Consider the following 19,256-nt stretch of genomic DNA (forward strand, 5'->3'; position numbering starts at 1 on the left):
CACAAAAAAAACCAGCGCGGTCTCTTAAAACTATAAGAGTGTATAAAACTTGTTTGGCCTTATTCTTATGATCTGATTACATTCCCCGTAAACCGTGTCACTTTTGGGTTTTCTATTCTTATAGGCTTACTTAGGCTTTCGTAATACCTTTCGAAAATCTTCTGTTAAATACATGTAATGCAGAGAAATTGCAAAATCGCACATGTCTGCAAATACTGCGGAATCTGGTTGAATTATCATTACTTATTGACATCACAAGACTGAGATTTCCTGGTGGGACTTATTTATTGTTTACTGGGTCAGCTTTTGGTGGGAATTTGAGGATTGGAAGCCTTTCTTTTTCATATTGTGATACTCAATGTAATATTATTGGATAGTGAAACTATTCAAACTGGATAAAATACAGAATTGGGACATGAACATGTCACCTCAGGCTCTGAGAAATTATAGTGAGACCTTTTGTACCATTTTATGACATTTTACAGACAAAACAATTAATTGATTAAGTAAAACTTTGTCAGCAGATTAATCAATGTTAAAAATAATTGTTACACATTCCTTATGTCTAGACCTATAATGTTATACATGTTAATCATCTTAGCTTAGCATGCTAGTATTTGTTAATTTGCACCAAATAGCTAAGATTTGGTGAAAATATTTTTTTAGTTTTGCAGGTATTTGGTCATAAATCTGTCATCCTGAAAAGGTAGATGAATATCATTCAAAATCACAGATGTCAACGTCATGGTGCCACGAGAATAAAAGTCAGAGGACTAAAAAAGTCTGTATGGTTCACCACTATAGATTTACTAGGATGAACATAAGCACAGCAACTGTGACTATGATTGTGGCTTCCAAAGATCTTGTGCCATATTCAGCTTTACTGATTCAAGCCAAGGTCCCTCAGTGTTTCTCTGTGGAGTAGAAACCTGTAGCTGGATAGTTGGACAGTCAGAAAGCATCTGGCTGCCAGAGAACCGGACTCTGAAAGACAGCTTGATACTGTGCGGATCCTTTACTTCTTTTTTTGTGTCCTTCCTGTCAGTTTCCTTCCTTATCAGACAGCCCTTTGACAGGCCATCACTGGAAAAGATTTAAAAAAAAAAAAAAAGAATCCAATTATTCTTTCTCAGTATTACTTATGAGCTCAGTGTTCTCTTTTGGAAAGTTCAAGAGCTCAAAGGAGGTCGTTTCAATTATAATGTGCCTTTTAAAAATGTAATTTCATTGAATATTTCAGAGTGGTAATCTGTCTAATGATTCCTATTGGGCTCCACTATGAGGCACTATATCATAAAATATCAATGCATAGAGGAAATTGTATTTCCATGGAATGAGTTGCAGATCACTTTCACTCCATGGAGTTGAGGATTTAAAAAATAATTTTGGCTTTCAAAGAGCGGTCTAATCAATTTAGTTTCTCAATCTCTTTCACTGTGTCTCATGAGGCTGCAGTAAGGGAGCCATTAGTGGAGTGAATAGCTGATATTATTGTGATACAGGCCAAATGTAAGTAAAATTTAAAACTGCTGGTAATATATAAGGAAGAAACAGTGATTTGATCACGAGTTCACATCTACATGCTCATACTATCATACAGACTAAACATGTTTGGTACATGTGCAGACTTCTTATCTCAGGCTGCTGACCTTTGTATTGATTCCCGTCTTACCTAATACGGTGCTGTTTTGTTTTCAGCGGCAACTTAGTCAGGCTGCATGAGGCAGAAGTGTGAACCAACTATCTTGTCAGGAAATCTGTACTTCAGAAGAAATACAGAGACTTTTCTAATGGCTGAAATGTAGCTTTAAATAAACTCAAACTCCGGAATTTGCCATTGCTTCTGAAAGAGTGACGATAACTTTAAATCTTCACAGCTGTAATTTATTTGGGCAGCATAGTAAACCACAGATTTATGGGGCTGATTTTTTGGTACTCTGGAGAACCTCAATACTTGAATTACTTTTTTGGCATTTACCAAATTGCTTTGATACCGTCTAGTTTTTGCTGCGCATCGGCATCAGTGAGCCAGTACAGCGTTTATCATATGCAGCCTCTTCTTGTGCAGCCCACCCGGGTAGATTCAACCACTTTCTGTTAAACTTGAGTCAATTTTGCATCAGGACTTCGTATTTCGCAGCTACAAACCTTTGGACACATATCTGTGTGAGTCGTGTGCACTGCAGTCGTTGCAGACCGGGCTTCTCTGCACGCAGCCAGCTAGCTAGCGTCTTATCGTTAGTTGCATGTGAGGCGTTTAGGGGATATATGTAAATTGTAGCTCCAGAAAAAAACCTTGATTACACTCTCCCTCTCTGATCTGCAAGAAAAGTAGAGATTTGTAACATAATGTTTAATATAATTGGATTCCATCAATTGTTTTTTGGAAAAGTTTCATTCAGGAACTGGTATCGAAGGTATCTGAACCAGTATGGAACATATTTGAAAGTTACGCAGCCTTATAGAGCTCATGGAAAGAAGCTGAAGTCTTAATTTGATCATTAAATGTCAGTGGGCAAAAAAAATATTCTGGATTCTTCACCTCCCACATTGTTTTCTCTAGATGTGTCACTTTCAGTTAAAGGTTAACTTCTCCTTTTCCAGTGCAGACTTTCAGTTACAATTACTGCTGGGATTTAACAAACCACCGAAACTGTAATAATAATCTCCCTCTAGAGGTTAAGTAATGTTACACACAGCAAGTAAACTAATCCAGATTAATGATAGCCTGTAGATCATTGATGAGTGTGGCTCTGTGTCTTTACTACAGTGCTTGGAGCTGGTAGCCCTTAGTCCTAAGACATCTGTTAACCTGTGAATTAAAATAACTTCAGAAAGCTCCTTAAATTGTATCTTTGCCAACCTACCTCTTGACCTTGGGTGAACAACAATCTCCTATTGTGTAAGAGAGTGGACGGTTAAGGTAAATGCAGCTTTTGTCAAAAGCACCAAACACACCTTTAACATGCTGCTTCCAACTGCCAAAGGCTTTTACTTTAAAAGGGAAATAGAATTGAATAGAAACAAGGCTGCAAAAACTCAAATAGACCTCTTCCTCTTCTTATTTTAGATGCGCTCAGGGCAGAATTGTTGGTAGCTTAAACAGACAAACTCGCATCCCAGCGTCACTGGAGTGTCATCGCTGTTCTTATCTGAACCCGTCCGTACACAGCTGGACAAATCAATCAAGGTGTCTTCAGAGCTGAAGCTAAAAAGTGCAAGAGTTCACCAGGGTCAGCGCTGCCTGCTGTTTCCGCGTTGCATGATGAGAGTAACACAGCGCAGCCGTGACCTTCAGCTCTTTAGATTCGCTTTTCAAAGTGGCAAACAAGATGGCACGGGGAAAGCCAAGATAACACAGATCACACAGCAAATGTTAGTGTGACACAGTTCACTTTGATTTGCATATTAAATGTAATAGGTCATGGCTTTTGAAGCTGTTTTAATGGATGACAGACAGAAAAGTACTGGCTGAAAATACAAGGTGGCACCAGTAGATGTCACTCTTTGCTTTGCAGTAGCGAGGACCACTGGATCAGACTGCAAGTGCTTTGTTTGGGGACATGTGTTGTTGCTGAGCGAGTGTGCCGCCTCTCTAGATTGGATACCTTTGTCATATCAGATATACAGTGTCGATTACGTGAGAGAAAGAAAGGCCACAAGACATAATAGTTAAGAACTAACTGGCTCCAGGATTTTGAATGTGTGAAGTTCAAAGGCATCAGCAAGAGCGATCAAACGCAGCATCTGAGACCAGTGGCGACGGTCTTCCAGGTTTAAAAACACTGAAGATCCCTCGACAACCCCCCGCAGATTTGGGTTTGTTCCATGTGCCGTTTCATGTTTGAAAGGCGATTCCTTTTTCTATCCCTTTCATGATAACCTCTTGGAGAAATAAACTGACTCTTTGTTTTAAGTTCCCTTTTCGGAAATCAAAGGGAGCTGTGGCCGTGTGAACGCCAGACAGTGGAACTTCCTCTCTTTTATGAGCTTCAGTGTAGAAAGAAAAAAAAGAACCGTGTTTGTTTTGTGAAGTTCAGACAAGGAGAGAAAAGGCAGTATTGCATCAATGGTCACTGATTAGACCTCGCTGTGATTAGGTCTGCTCTCAAATCAACTTTTCGCCCTCCTCCATTTGTGGCATTTTCATACAATCGCTCTGTTCTATCAGTCTGTCTCTCCATCTGTCTCTTATGTATTTAAATACAGACCAGCTGTATGATTAGTAAGTGTCTATCGGTTAGATTTCAGACTCACTCAGACACCGTCTGATTGGCCATCAGGACACATTGTGGATACCGCAGCAGGCTGTCATATTACCGGGACGATTGCTGTGGTGCCATTTTATAGATAGAATTGTCTCGACCTCTTGATGGCACAACCCTGGTCTGTCAGCTCCCGGCGGACCAGAAGCAGTCGGATGATTTCGCCACACTGCGGGCTTTCTTTGCCTCCTCTTCAGTCAGATTCACTCTGACAGGGTTCATCGATAGTGATTCATCATCTCTCGATGAAAAAGCAGTTCTATTCCCTCTCTTTCCTTCGCCAGCCACAGAGCTGCTTCCTTATGTGACCGCTCATCCTCATGTTAATCACCATCTGTCCTCATCACCTGTCATATTAAAGCCAGTGTTTTCAGATCTATCCTGTGATCTGATAGACAGTGAGGCCGGGCACTGACCTAACTTTGAAGAGCAAAGAAAGAGTTGTGAAAGACTGAAAACTGATATCAATGGTTCAAGTTATTACTTTTTCTTTTTAAATGAAGCCATATAGCATGTTTCAGCTGTAACTTGTTTTTAGTTTTATATTGAAGTTTTACTCAAAGTTGTCGTTTAGCTGTTGCTGTCTACTGTTGGAGAAATGTGTTTAAACATGAAGACAAGTATCATTTAGGTTCTACTACTAAAACATAGGTTTCAGATTGACCCTGCTATAAAAGAGTAAAATGATATCCAGTATTAATATGAGGTCATTCTAGGTCACAGTTATTGTTATAAATTATACTAAGTATCTTTGTTTCTTTAAAAATCTGTATTTAAACTGGATTGGAGTGTTGTGTGTTGAATAATCATTGTGTCTAATGAGAAGATATATATATATCGCTGCTCCAGGCACAGCTGATTTGCTGGATCAGATGTCTTTGTGTTCAGCCGAGAGATAATGATTTTGATGTCAACTGTTTGGTGCGCGTGTCTAGTGTTATAAATATATCATCCACAGATGCTGAAAACAGATGCATTTTTTGACTATAATTTGTCATGTAACTCTGAAAGAATTTTTTTTATGCCAATTCATAGCCAAAAACAAATCTATGGCATTTTATTATGGTAGCCACACTTCTATGCACTCTAATGTTCCTGCTCTTGATTTGGTTTCACTGGTTTGAACTCTTTGCACATACAAATCGGTGAATATCATATTTTGGAGTCCTGCATTAGAGCTTTTCCAGGTTTTCAGAGATGTGGATGGTTTACTCTTGTTTGAGACCTGCATACGGCGGCATGTAAACGAATGCGCCACGTGTCACGTCCAATCACACGGGGATAAGTCATTAAAAAAATATCAACAACAAATGATGTAATAATGACCTCCAAGCCATGTGACACGGATAACGTGGAAGATAGATTTGATCGCGTTACTCTCATCTTTCAAACCGCATAATAAGACGGAAAAGAAAATCGCAGGAATGCAGCAGTGTATCGACATCGGGTTCATCCATCCGGCCCAATTAACTCGCTTTGGGAGGAAATGAGGAGGCAGAGACATGCCTGCGCCAACGCAGACGACCAGATCAGAAAGCTCCATACTGTTAGAATCATGTATGCAAGGGAGTCGAAGAAGCAGGTTATACTGTTTTTACATTTTGTGTCAAATGTTGAAAACACTCACAGTTAAGTTGGCAGTAAAGGCCGAGACGCATCCAAAGAACGAAGGAGTGGGAGCTGCAGAGTATTTTAGGAGGTGCCGGTGTGTAGGCAGGGATGTTAGCAGGTCTGAGATGTGGGAAGGAGATACAGGGTGAACAAGTTATTCTCCAATCAGTCTGTCCCTGACCGCGGCACTTTGTATTCTGCCGTGGCACATTTATCTGTGAACCCCAGAGGTAGCGGACAGCAAAGGAAGAAGGAGTTCGAGGGCAGAGAAGTGTAACCACAACTGAGGACTTTATTATGCCTGCTTTGTGTCTGAACATCTTTCAAAAGTAAAGCTCGGTATTGAAGCTCATTTGGTGCCTAATGACGTGTGTCCAAAGTATCAAAACGGTACGTCCGGTCGGACTCCTGACTGTTTACCAGCAGGGTTCCTATGCAGTATGGAAAAGTCTAGAAAATATGGTATTTTGAAATGGAAGATTTGTAATAAGACATTTGCCAACACATTATTTTAATTACGGAACGTTCATGTATGCCTGCTTGTGTTCAGACAATATGTAACATTTAAATTAACAAACAGGTTTTGTGGAAAAACATGTCTATAATTCTAGGTATTGATTTTGTACAGTGATGATGTCAAACTTGGCCATTAAATCATAGTTACATGTTGTTGTCGTCTTCTTTACACAGGTGAATTTTCTAAATGATGATATCGATGGTTTCACAATGAAAGTCTGAAAGAATCTCTTAAACTTTGTGTTTAAAGTAAGGTCTTGAATATTATTATATAACCATAAATATGAATAATATTAATAGTCTAAACACTTCATAAAATGTGGAGGGGTTGCCATACATCTTTGTCAAACACTATTAAAGCTAAACTTCTTATTTTCAAATGTATTTACCTAGTGGGTGATATGCAAATCGGAAATAACAAGATCTTAAAAGGTGTTAAAGTTGATAAAGCTGTACTTCCAGTCGGCACTCACTTACGTTGAATGAGGATCCGCAGGGAATCTTAGCTGTCAAATTTTGAATCTGATGGAAAATATAACGGAATATTTTTGAATACCATAAGCTCAGAATTAACCCTGGATCTCCCCTCGTCCCTTCGCTTATCATTTTCTCTCTCCTCTCTCCGTCTCTTCCCCCGCTGAGCCGGCTCAGATGGCTCTGAATGAACGGTGTCTTTACCGAGCTTACGGACAATCAATCAGCCGCGAGCTGTCTGCGGTGGCTGGCTGTCTCCGTCAGACGGTTTTGGAGAGGGCCGAGAGCTCTGGTGGCATCTGGGGACAGCTCGGGGATACGTCCCTCTCACATGGCTCATTCTGAAGGTGCACGAGTGAGACGGAGAGTTTGACTCTGAGGGGCAGGTTGTTAACTTGAATCCCCAGAGATAATTACTCCTTATTTTCATTCCCTCTCCTGTCACTCTGCCATCAGATGCTTCTAACACATATTTCATCACGTCGTGTCTTTATTTGTTCAATTTGAATTTAGTAAATACACTGATGGGATGCACACTGCTGCAGCCATGTTTGTCATTGTTGTTTATCAGTGGTGTATCACATACAGAGTGTTATAGATATGACTCACACAAAAGAATGGTTCATAGGGATTCTGTAAGGTACGTCCTGACATGAAACACAAAATTATTCTCCTTTTACTCCACTCAGATACGTGTCCTAAGCAATGATAAAATGTCCAGTAAATGTCCCTGCACCAGCTGGCAGCTGAAATCTCACATCTGCTCGGGGACAATGAAAAGTCTGAACATTGAATGGGACCAGATTTTTGTGAATTAACTGATACTTTTGATGCTTTTCAGGATCATTGCGGACCCACACGATGCAGACTCAACCTTCATTATGGCAACTTAAAGCAGTGGGGCTGATTAATGAATTTGCCACAAATGAAGTTGGACTTTATTGAGCTGGACATTCTAGATATTCTTTTACACGACACGTGAGGAGCAGATGTTTGTTAGCCTGGCGCCACCCTGGCTTCAATTTTTGCCGCGATGTATAGTCTGAAAACCCGGTTGGCAGTGAGGTTTGCTCAGCCCCTCTGAAGGGTGGACCAATCAGTGACCAGTGGGTGTGGCTAAGTGTGACGACCTTGAATTCTAAGGTTTGCTTTGAAACGTAGTTCCAACAATGGCGGCGGCGGTGGTAGAGTTCGACGAAGGGTTCTGAACAGGTGTAGCAACGGTAGCAAATATCCAGGAATTGAAGCCGGAGCGAGAACAATTCATAATACAAAAATACAAAACAAATCCACAATAGTCATTGATCAACATAGCGTTGCCCTCCGCTCACGCTACAAGATGGTTTCTGTTGTTACATCTTAGTGAGTTTCGGCAGACCAAACAATGCCGATTGGTTAAAGCTGATTCAATAGTTTCAAAATGAACCCGATGTCTACGCTCATTTGGATGCACCAACTGAAAACAATCCGAATGGAGCGTAGCCCGACCCTGTCTGTCTATATCGGTCTAGTAATACCAGAATATTTATTTATGCCAACTCTCACTTAATCTCAATCTGTCTTGTTATTGGTTGTTTTTTTTGCTGAAGATTTAAACCCCTTCTTCCTGCTGTTTCTGTTCCAGGTTGATACACGGAGGTCACTTTATAAACGGTTTGGCCGGCCCAACCACAATAAGTGCTGGCCCCTTCCTCTCCACCACGTGGTTTGCTCCCGATCAGAGAGCCACCGCGACAGCAGTGGCCTCACTCTTCTGCTACCTGGGAAGCGCTGCTGCGTTTGTCGTCGGGCCTCTGGTAGTCCCAGCCTCCAACGACACCCAGGCAGGAACCACCTTGACTTATTCCAACGACTCCATACGGGACCGGATCCAGCTCATTATGTATGCAGGTACTAGCAGAAAGCGAGAACCTCCGAGGGCAGGGCGGATCGATAGCACATCATTTCGACATCATGTCAGCCCTGTCAAGGGACAGAAATACAATCAGGCGAGGGGATCCAAGAGTTTTGCACAAAAACCAAAAACTTCAATTATAATCTTCATAACCGTGCCTCTGAAAAATAGCTTGCTGGGCCTGTTATGCTTAACTGATTCAGAAAATTAAAAGCACACTGAAAAGAGAAACAAGTATGCTGTAATAAATTGAGGCAGCGGCTTTTGTTTAACCTGAGGTAGTACTGTTACTCATTTTTGAAGGACAAAAGCAGACACCTTTTGTGAATGAAAAGTTCTGAAGGTCATTAAAAGAAAGAAGGAAGCGCATATGAGGCAATTTTTATCAATCAATATATAAAGTGACATAGATTGACTACATTGGTGAGTTTTGGGAATAACTAAGACTGTAAAAGGCGTCACGTCATCAAGAGAAATATACGGTATCAACCAGTGCTACATGCAGATTGCATGATCGTGTTGGACAGACTTATTCTACAGTCCAGGCCATTATGTTCATCCCGGCGATGGCTTTAGAGGACTTTCAGATGTCACGGTGACCTTTTTTTTAAAAATGTCACATTGGTCTGACTGTCTTATCTTTGATAATAACCTGTATGTCTCTCTTTATCCGTGTCTCTGTGCTCCGGCAGAGTTGGCTGTGATCGCCGTGCTTTTTGCAGCAATCCTGTTCTATTTCCCGACACGCCCACCGATGCCTCCCAGCGTGGCCGCCGCGAGCGAGAGACTCAGTTACAGGAGCAGCATCTGCAGACTTGTCAGGTACAAACACAGACACGCGTGCAGTACAGAATATCTTCCGAAAGATCAACACCATTGGAAATCTATCAGTTCTTTCAATGCATTATTCAGTATTTCTCACTTGATGCGTGCATTATCTAAATCAGTAGCTGTGTATTTGAAATTGGTTTCAGGTGCTGTCACATTTTATGACCTCATATTTCTAGCAGTTGTCGACAAATCCATTCAGTCTACTTCTTATTTGCTGATGCAATGTGCGCCTCTCGTCTTGGGGAGTTACAGTGACAGTCGTACACTGCAGAAGGACATGGAATTTTAATGAAGGGGTCTGCCACTCACCATCTGCTTGGGGTTGTTAGCAAAGAAACCCCAGCCTTCCCTCTAGATTAATTATTAAGCTATAATATACTGATCACTTTCTGAAAACATCATCCCCTGCATTAACACTATCGAGGTCAGCCATAAGTTCACTCTCAAGAGAAACCTCATGCTTGTGGTTACAGAGAGAGAAAGATGGTCTATCATGACGGGGTGGTGGATGTCAGTGGAATCTATTTGTTGTTTGTCTATTTCCTCCTGGGGGAAAGGCGTGAGGGCAGAGCTAAGAGGAAATCCAGAGACAATGATTGAGTCCCACTTTTTTTTTTTTTTTTTTTATAACACTGAAACACCCAGGAGCGAGCGCTCCGGAGCGAGTGCTCTGCCTTTTGCCCGGCTTGCAAAGGAATGAAGCCTGTAGCAGTGAGCAGGAAATAAAGGCTGGAGAAAGGAGATGAAAAACTGGGCAATGATGGCCGGGGAATTGGCCGAGCGTTGTTGGCTCCACTCGGTCCCCTGCAGTAAGAAATTGCTTCACTACAGCGCTGGGCTGACCACAGGCCTCCGACCGGCACAGAGAGGCTTAACTCCGGTAAGAGTTCCCTCAGATAGATGACAGGGACCAAGCTGATATCAACCTAATGCTTAGTGTTGGACAAATGCACACACACGCACACGCACACACGCAAATACGCAAATGGCCCGGCCAACTTAACTAGGGCATCCAGCTGAGAGGGGTTTCTGTTCCACTTGTGATAGGCAGTCGTCCAGTGACCTGTTTGGGTAGCCGCGTTGTATCTCAGTCCAGCAGCATTCAGCCTTAGAGTCCTCCTGCAGGGACTGGACACCGATCCCGAGAAGTCTTTGTGGCCATTTGGACTCACAGGGGTTAGACACAATAATGGAAACACTTTAGGAAAAGGAATTCTACTTTAAACCTCCACTAATTGATATTTTATGTGAATCTCTATTGTGTGAAAAGTGTTGCTTGTGATGACAAACCCACGGCAGTTCCATGGTTTGGTTCTCAGTAACAATCAATAAAATGCCCTCTAAACCCACTTAACTCTACTTGTTTAACCCAAACATCAGAGTAACTGATTAGCTGGTGAAGAAGTGGAAACTCTAAAAACTCGAGAGACAGATGTTTCCCTCAGGATTTGGTGAAGACTGAACCAGAGCTTAAAGAGGAGTGAGAATAAGATTCTCAAGAAGTGTTGATGATTCTACTGAATGTTCAAACAGCCAACTTTACATGGAAGACATGTTTGGATAATTTTAGGTTTTACTTCTGACTTTCTTGAGCCTTTTCGTCATAGTGTCTATAATACAAAATATTTAATGAAAAACATTTTTGTTTGCTGGGGATTGCTGTGGGACATATAACTAAGTTTGATATGTAAAACAAGCATCAATTTACTGTGACGTAACCAATTGGTTGGTGAGCTGCCGTTTTAATCTTGAATCTAGTATTTTGGTCGGCGCCATCTTGGGGTTTTGTAGCCAAAAGTGAACATATTTGGACAAGCTGGAATGGATCTTACCATGAACCCAAGGACACCACGCCCGCCCACCTATACTGGCAACCTGGCTGCACCCCAGCCATGTCAACCAAACCAGGCACGCCCCTCAACATACCTCTCTCTGCCTGATATCTAATTCATGATGCAATCATTTTGAGAAGGAACTCTGATCAGAAAGAGTGAATTTAGCAAATGATACCATGATGACGTGGAAAAAAAGGTATTGACCTAATTTATTTGAGAAGTTGATGCTTTTTGAATGAGAGGTTTTGAATGAGAGCCAGCCCCTAATGGCCCTCAGTGGTATTGCACTTTAAAGCACCTCTGCTTTAATTTCCCTTTTCAGACTTGGAGACGACATGCACTTTTCAGTCTATGGTCTGAATAAATTCACAACAGTAACACAAAGTGGATTGGCCATGTCTAATCTGCTTAATGTGATCAATATTAGCCCTGATGGTGGATTTTATTGGTGCATCCCTGGTAAAATAGTAGGACAACACAACATAGTAACATTTTGTCTGCTCCACAATGACGGCAGGTGCCAGCCAACTAGTCCGTTACTATGCCTGATGCCTATTCATGGTTGTATCTGTTCATCCATTTAGCCTGTCAGGGTCTGAGCACTGGCTAATGATCTTCAGCTTGATGAGTGCTTCCAGCTGCTCACATCTGCTTCCACAGCAGCGGTTTAATTAGAAGCTTGAATGTCTCCACACATGGAGCGAAGGTATCATTGTATTCTGATCACCCTGTGAGTTAACACTAAACAGCCCGAAGCCTGAGTATTGTTGATCCCTCCCTCCCCAGTCATAGTCACTTTAGCTTTAGAAGTTGTCATCTTGATGCATTGCTCTCGAGTCGGGTCTGCCAAGGACAAATGGCACTTAGCTGATGACACCGCCAGCTTTGAGACTTCTTCGGAAATATTTCATCACTAGCAAGAAGTGAAGGGGAGGGGAAAAAAAAAATGTCCCCTGTCTTACTCACTAGCTAGCGGCTGCTTGCTTGCATTTGGTTGTCTAAATAAGGTTCTGGATGAGGAAAAGGTGGATGGATATTGATTTCCTGCTGTTGTGGCAAGGTTAATGAAAGGGGTGCTGGGAGAAAAGCAGTGAGAGTGTTCCATCGCGGGGCTTTTATGACTGTCCCTCCATCCTCTCTCCAAGGCCAAGTGACTTCGTACTGCTTAGGATAAGACAGGCGGCCCGCAGCAGGGACACGGACTGTCTTTATTTTTCTGTGGCGTCAAAGCATTCTGCAAATAAAAGTGATTCATTGTCTAAAGTGTGGAAGCGTTCTAGGAAAGGGAAGGGTGTGCGAATGTTTACGGCAACAATGCTTTTGCTGCACAGGTCATGTGTCTCGGGAAGTTCCCTCCCTAGTTTGTGTGAAGTCATCTGTCTGTGTGTTGAGCATTTAAAGTCGTACAAGGTATTCGGGGCACCGGCGTGTTCTCCAGATGTCCCTGCATGATGCTGCTCAGGATGCTGCCTGCATTATAATAAAGCCCAGGAAGAATAAATGGAAGAGTGAAACCGTGTCCGTACACAAAAAGGAGGAGAGCAGGAAAACAAAACAATCTATGAATCTGCTGCCTGCTCTGCCAGCCCTACCTCATTTGTCAGACACCCAGTGATTCTAATCACATTGTTCGGGTTGAAGAGGTGGCACTGATTTTAAATCAGCATGCCGTCTCTTTGGGCGAAGGTGATTAGGGTGGGTGTTTGTGTTCCAAGTGCTTGAATTTGATTGGAGGGGTGCCATTTACCCTAAAAGTGGCAAGCTCTTTGTGGCTATAAGGGAAGAATACACAACTAGACATATAATGGTGTCTTTCTTACACCTGCTTTACATGGTTCACAGTGAGGTGAGATAGATAGACACTTATGGTGGTCCATCAAATGGGTCTGAGACTGCTCCCGTTGCGTGCGAACAGTGAGTAGAACCTGGATACGCATGGTGCAAGGTGAAGCTATAACATTTGTGAGTACGCAATCTTAGTTAGGTCATTTGATCATCATCATCATCATCAGCACTGGAGTTCCACACGTTTTTTTGACCACTGGTCTGATGCAGTGTTAGGTGCATGTTGTCCTCTGTGATATCCTCAGCTTTACTCTGGGAGCTCTTTCCCTCTACGTTCAGGTAGCTGCTTATCTCTCTGTCTCTACCTGCAGCACAAGGATCTCCTGCTATGACAGGTGCAGGGAGATGAGCCAGAGCTCTGCCTGTGTGTGCGGGTGTGTGTGTGTGTGTGTGTGTGTGTGTGTGTGTGTGTGTGTGTGTGTGTGTGTGTGTGTGTGTGTGTGTGTGTGTGTGTGTGTGTGTGTGTGTGTGTGTGTGCGTGCGTGCGTGTGCGTGTGTTAGAGTGCTGAGATTCTTTCCGGCACAAATTCAATGAACTATAGGACTTGGGTTTAGGGTACAGCCAGAACGAGGTTCAGGCGTTGTGATGCGATGGTCAAGGTTAGACAAGAGGGGGCTAGGGAATGCATGATGTCAGCGAGTGCGAGTGTGTTGTGACAGCTGATGGCAGACCTCCAAACACTAGTGAAGAAGAGGGGCAGGATAGACTTTGCTATGCTGCTTTCATTGTTTTTTTCTCAGGCCAATGCTGTTTGGATACAGGTTGTAGTAACTTTTATTCTAAATATGAAACTATCTGATTATGTGGAGGGCATCCTCTAGATTGACCTGACCAGTCTCACATACTTTAGATGCACATCAATAAATATCATAAAATCAGCAGTTGTTATAATAATGGAAGATGTAAAGAGCAGATCAGTAAATTTGAGGTCAGTATGAGAAGAAACAAACTTTTTTTTTTTTTTTTTTTTTATCTTGAAGACATTGAATGGACCAGCCTTAAAAATGATTTAAACTCTCAATTCTTAATGGAACATTAGGAAGTTGGTGCATCACCGTAATGAATAAAGTAGAAGCTAACGTAATAACCCACTGTCTTTTCACAGAACAATATTTTGTCCAACATCCTATGAAAGATTTAACGAAACTTTATGCATATAATCGTTTCGACACTGCTCATCCATATTCAAATAGCTGGGAGAATCAGTACACAATCAATTTAGGCTGTAAGACTTTTTTGGGAGTGCAGTCTTGAATGGCTAATGTATCTTTGTCCCCTTTTTTAGCAACGTGCGGTTTGTGATGATAGCGCTGGCCTTTGCAGTCCCGACAGGAGTGATTTCCGGTTGGTCGGGAGTCCTCGACATGGTCCTTTCACCTGCCAATGTCAGCCAGGTAAGCTGCAAATACACACACCTTTAATCTTGTTCATGCATTAGATTTGAAAGAAGAAAACATCAGTTAAGTCACTAACAACACAGGATAATGACTGTAGGCGAGAAAACAAGTTCTTGGACCGTACTGCTGTATTGACTGCCTTGTGTGAAAGTGTGCGGACAAGTTGACTACTCATACTGGTCAACAGTTCGACTGGGCTACTATTTAGGTGGGTAATGTGCAACCCAACCGAATATAACGCCAAAGCACGTAATGGATCAATCCGTCCACCTGAGGTTACCGTGTCAGTGTCACCTCGGTGTGAAAAGTAAGGTGCCTTTGATTTCTCACGGACTCAAACACGTTCAGTGTTCGTTCCGTCCAACTATAAGACTCCTTATTCCTAATCCTACGTAGACTTTATCACTCTTTGTACTTCATCGTGTAACTTTTGCCATGTGACTTCCTTCTTCAACCCTGGTCATACATGCGTGTACATTTCACGCCCAGACGAGGCAAAATGTGACACTGACACAGAATCCTCCATTGGACCGACGAGCGTACCGAGCTGTGCAACCATGTATGAACAAGGGATGGATCAGACATCGAATTATATATACGACTGTCATCCCTCCTTTTTTTTTTTTTTTTTTTCTGGCTGCCTGATTTGTATTTTGTTTTTACCGCCAGAAGGTGGTGATAATGCACCTAAAAGCTGTCTGCCAACCGCCATTAAACACATTGCTAACAGGCTCCAGAGCTTTGTCGGGTAAAACTAAGCTAATAGTCGACTAATTGTCAAGTATTTCTGAAAAGGAATAGAGACTAGTATTTTTTCCCGAAATGCCCATCCCTACTATAAACAGAAATTCATATTGTATTTCAGTGTAAAAGCAAGGCTGCTTTTCCAAGTGGATTTTTCCCCTTTTTAAAACCTCCACCTGAGCCAGAAATTTGCAGCCCACTCAGATTATCAATCTTGAAAACCTCGCAGGTTTTCTCTTTAGTCAGGTGATTGCACTTGGAATTTTTTTTCCAAAACCCTTCATGCCTTCATAGTGAAGCCTGTTGTTGTCGTCCCGTTGATGCTCTTAAACGTCACGGCACCAAAGCACGCATTACATTTTAAAGCAGATCTGACATGCTGGAGATGTTGAGGAATAATTAATCCCAAGGCTCCCGCGTACCAATACAAGAAGTGTATTTCAGTGTTGAAGGGCCTGCTGACAGCTGAACTTTTCCGCAATGGTTTATTAACGAACCCTTACCCTCCTGTGAATATACTGTTCAAATACCCCGTCCCTCACTACACAAAAATATATTTCTAGGCTTATTCATAATTCTAGGAAGTACAAAATAAGAGGAAAGATTGATCTTGGTGCGTTGTTGTTCTCCCGCTTATTAAACCTACTCCAAGCTTCTGTCCATCTTTTTTTTGAAGGACACAATCAATTGCAGTTCCCCATTCTCATGTCTGCTTCCCACCTTCAGTCTGAGGCAGATAAAAAAAAAAAAAAAAAGAAAGAAAGAAAGAAAGAAAAGTTCAGTGGGTGCTTGTGCAGTGCAGGTTAGAGAAAAAGCTCTGGGTAGTTTACATCTTCCAGGTCTCGACACAGCAGTATGTCAAAAGACAAAGGGAGGATCTTTTCAAGGTTATCATCAGCAGCTGCGCAGGAGATCACACACAGGAGAGACGAGGATGAGACGTTCCTTGTCACACGTCTACTTTATGCCTCTGTCAAGAGGCAGCAGAGCGCATACTGAATTGTTCTTAGATTTCATTTGTTCTCAAAAGATCTTTTTCTCCCACAAATTTCCTTTCATCATTGCTAGTTAAGAACATAAAACGTGCGGTAGCAATAAGAAGTGTGTTGCACCAAGGTGAGCTACGTTATGGGACGCCCCTCGGGTACAAAACTTGAGCTTAAAACAAACCAAACAGTGAAACAGTGTAGTGGTGCATGTGAATCATGCTGAGGTGGAATACTAATTCAACCGAAGATTTCTGAAGTGTTTCTTCTGTTCTCTGGGTGTGGAGATGTTTGTTCTTGAATTCAAGTTGAACTGAGGAAAAACAAATACTGCATCTTCTTTTTTTTTTTCAGCTCACTAAGCGCCCACAGATCTCAAACACATCTTTAACTTGTCCTGTTTCTCCATCAGCTGTAAGCTATGTTGATTCTGTTGGATCTCTAAACACTGGAGACAGATGCTGTTCAGGGAGGGAAATGCGTATTTTATTAAAGCACAAGATGAGATCTATGTAGAGCTATTATCCTTTTTCTATCCCTGAACCTCACATGCATTTGCATTGGAAATGTTTTTTTGTTTTTTTGTTATGTTATGTTCCCTTGCTCTGTCTCACTGTTCTCTTTCTGGTAATTTAAAATATACATTAAGAGCTGCAGGCCACTGCACTAAGCATTAACAGATAGATTAAAGAGAGCAATTTCATTCTTCCTATTAATTTCCTCATGCTTTCCAATAATTTGTACATTTTAATGCAAATGGGAGGTGTACTCACAAACAGGCTTGAGCACGGTATTCCTTTCATTTGCTGATAATTGCTATATTGTACTGGAGCCAATTATCATTCCCTGTGTTCAGCCTGTGTCGGTCCAACACGGTGTCACAGCAAAGCGTGTCGTAAACCCGTCAGTCCACTGCTTTTACTTACGTAACCTACTTTAAGTAACTTACTGGACGTATGTGATGTAAAATTACCTATTTTTAAGCCAAACCTCGATCTTTTCCCTAAACCTAACCAAACATGTTTTGTGCCTAAATCTAACCACATGGTCTGTGGTGCCTATACCAAAGCCACCATACTTTTTACACGTAGCAAAAATACATACATAGTATGCCGAGAATACCAGGATGCAGGCTAGCATGCTTCTCTGGCTGTTCTGACCCACGATCCCCTGCGCAGAAGACAAAAAGGAATTAAAAGGAAGCGTACTCGTTCTAAATTGCATCCTTTTTTCTTTTTTTACATGTAATGTTGCGCGACTGATATGACCATGAGGGTCAAAGTTCAAGGCACATTTTTAGGAAGTAGTGTTTACCAATTGTATCCATACTGCATGCAACAGTACATGCTTTGTAAGGGTAGGTGCAGTACATAATAAAAAGAAAAAGTATTTGACTGGGAACGCAGCTCAAATGTCATACTATCACAGTATCATCTATTGGACTCGCAGATAAATTACATGCTTTGGCGTGATACCGGGTACCTCCAGTTAGTGGTATTAATGCAGACCAGATCCTGTTCCAAATGGACAGGTTTCAAGTATGTTCATTCCACTTTGATCCTCTTGCACTCCCTTCTTTTATACTCACATCAGGACCTGATGTAATGTTTCCCACCTACGCACCAATTTCCAGCCATCCTAGTTTATTCCTACTGTCTGCCCTAGCTGCAGGTTTTCACCTGCTATCGGAGATCCGTCTTTCTTATCCATCACCTCTCGTTCTCACAGCAGCAGATGTGGTGCTGCATGCTCGCATACTCATTCCCAGTTTGATCTCTGTAGTGTAGATATCAAAGGATCTCTTCAGTCTTATAAAGCACACACGCTTGGCAACTTTATTCTACCTCGGCTTCATGCAGTCATTTATCCCTAGTCTGTTTCCAGCTCTCACTTCAACCCTCCTCTCTTCTCCACCCTCCCTCCATCTTTGTCTTTCACATGCTTCTTCAGGGTTTGTCTTCCAAAATGTGGATGCTTCAATCATCTGTATTCCTCAGCTAGCCAGCCAGTCTGATTGAGAGCTGACCATGACTGCTGTGAGGCAGCAGGGAGCGATCACTTCTCATGACAAATATGTTGCAGTCTTTTTTTCTTTTTTTTGGATTGCCAAGAAATACTCCAAAAACATTTGTTCTTATTCCCCAGCAGAGAGCCTGCAAACTATTATAGATGTTAAACATCCAGACTGACATCAAGGCAAATGAATGATGCTTTACAGATGACAAAAGTACAGTACCAATCCACCTTCTGTGTTGTCAGCCGTCCTGCTGAGATTGCAGGACTTGACTAAACATTACCTGGAAATGCACCCGGGGTGTTTTAACCACTTGCAATGATTGATTCAGTAATTCTCTAGCGGAGGGGCGGAATCACATGGGTATCAGCGAGCTGGCAAACGGCACAGCAGGAAGTGATGTGGTGATTTGACTGAAGCTAGATGAGGAAACAGAGGATGAACATAGATTTTCAACTCGTTTACGTGCTTGTCGTATATGAACATCAGTGGATTTTCAGCAACTGTCTGAACGATACTGAGATACGACACGGACTCCAAACTCAGCAGTAGGTAGAAGGAGAAACCGCAGCTACGAATCCAAGGCCACGGTACTCTGCCAGGTGGATCTGGAGCTGCTGTGGGAGTGAGTTGCTGCCCCAAGTGAAGAAGTTTGCTTCAGTCAAGTTCAGTGTTTCCCAGTGTGTGGTAATCATTAAGAGTACTGCCTCCCAATGTGTTTCCACATTAACTTGAGCCCTGCAGACACAATAGCTGCTGCTTGGCCCAAAAAAGGAAAATAAAGAAATAACAACAGAATTAGGCAGTTTTCTTTGAAGGAAACACATTTCAGTGGTTGTATTG

General features: G+C 42.1%; 1 protein-coding gene across 1 annotated transcript in view; it reads left to right on the top strand.

Annotated features, from left to right (window-relative positions):
• The window catches only part of slc49a4 (solute carrier family 49 member 4), a 51,760-nt gene that overhangs the window by 6,556 nt on the left and 25,948 nt on the right, over positions 1-19,256 (top strand). Inside the window, exons 3-5 of the mRNA XM_069154982.1 lie at positions 8,491-8,756; positions 9,453-9,582; positions 14,558-14,666. Coding sequence (XP_069011083.1) covers positions 8,491-8,756; positions 9,453-9,582; positions 14,558-14,666 — 505 coding nt within the window. The remainder of the gene's footprint in view (positions 1-8,490; positions 8,757-9,452; positions 9,583-14,557; positions 14,667-19,256) is intronic.

Source organism: Embiotoca jacksoni, unplaced genomic scaffold (assembly GCF_022577435.1).
Source record: "Embiotoca jacksoni isolate LCO1_2020_lvr unplaced genomic scaffold, fEmbJac1.0.p SCAF_2, whole genome shotgun sequence".
Taxonomy (NCBI): domain Eukaryota; kingdom Metazoa; phylum Chordata; class Actinopteri; family Embiotocidae; genus Embiotoca; species Embiotoca jacksoni.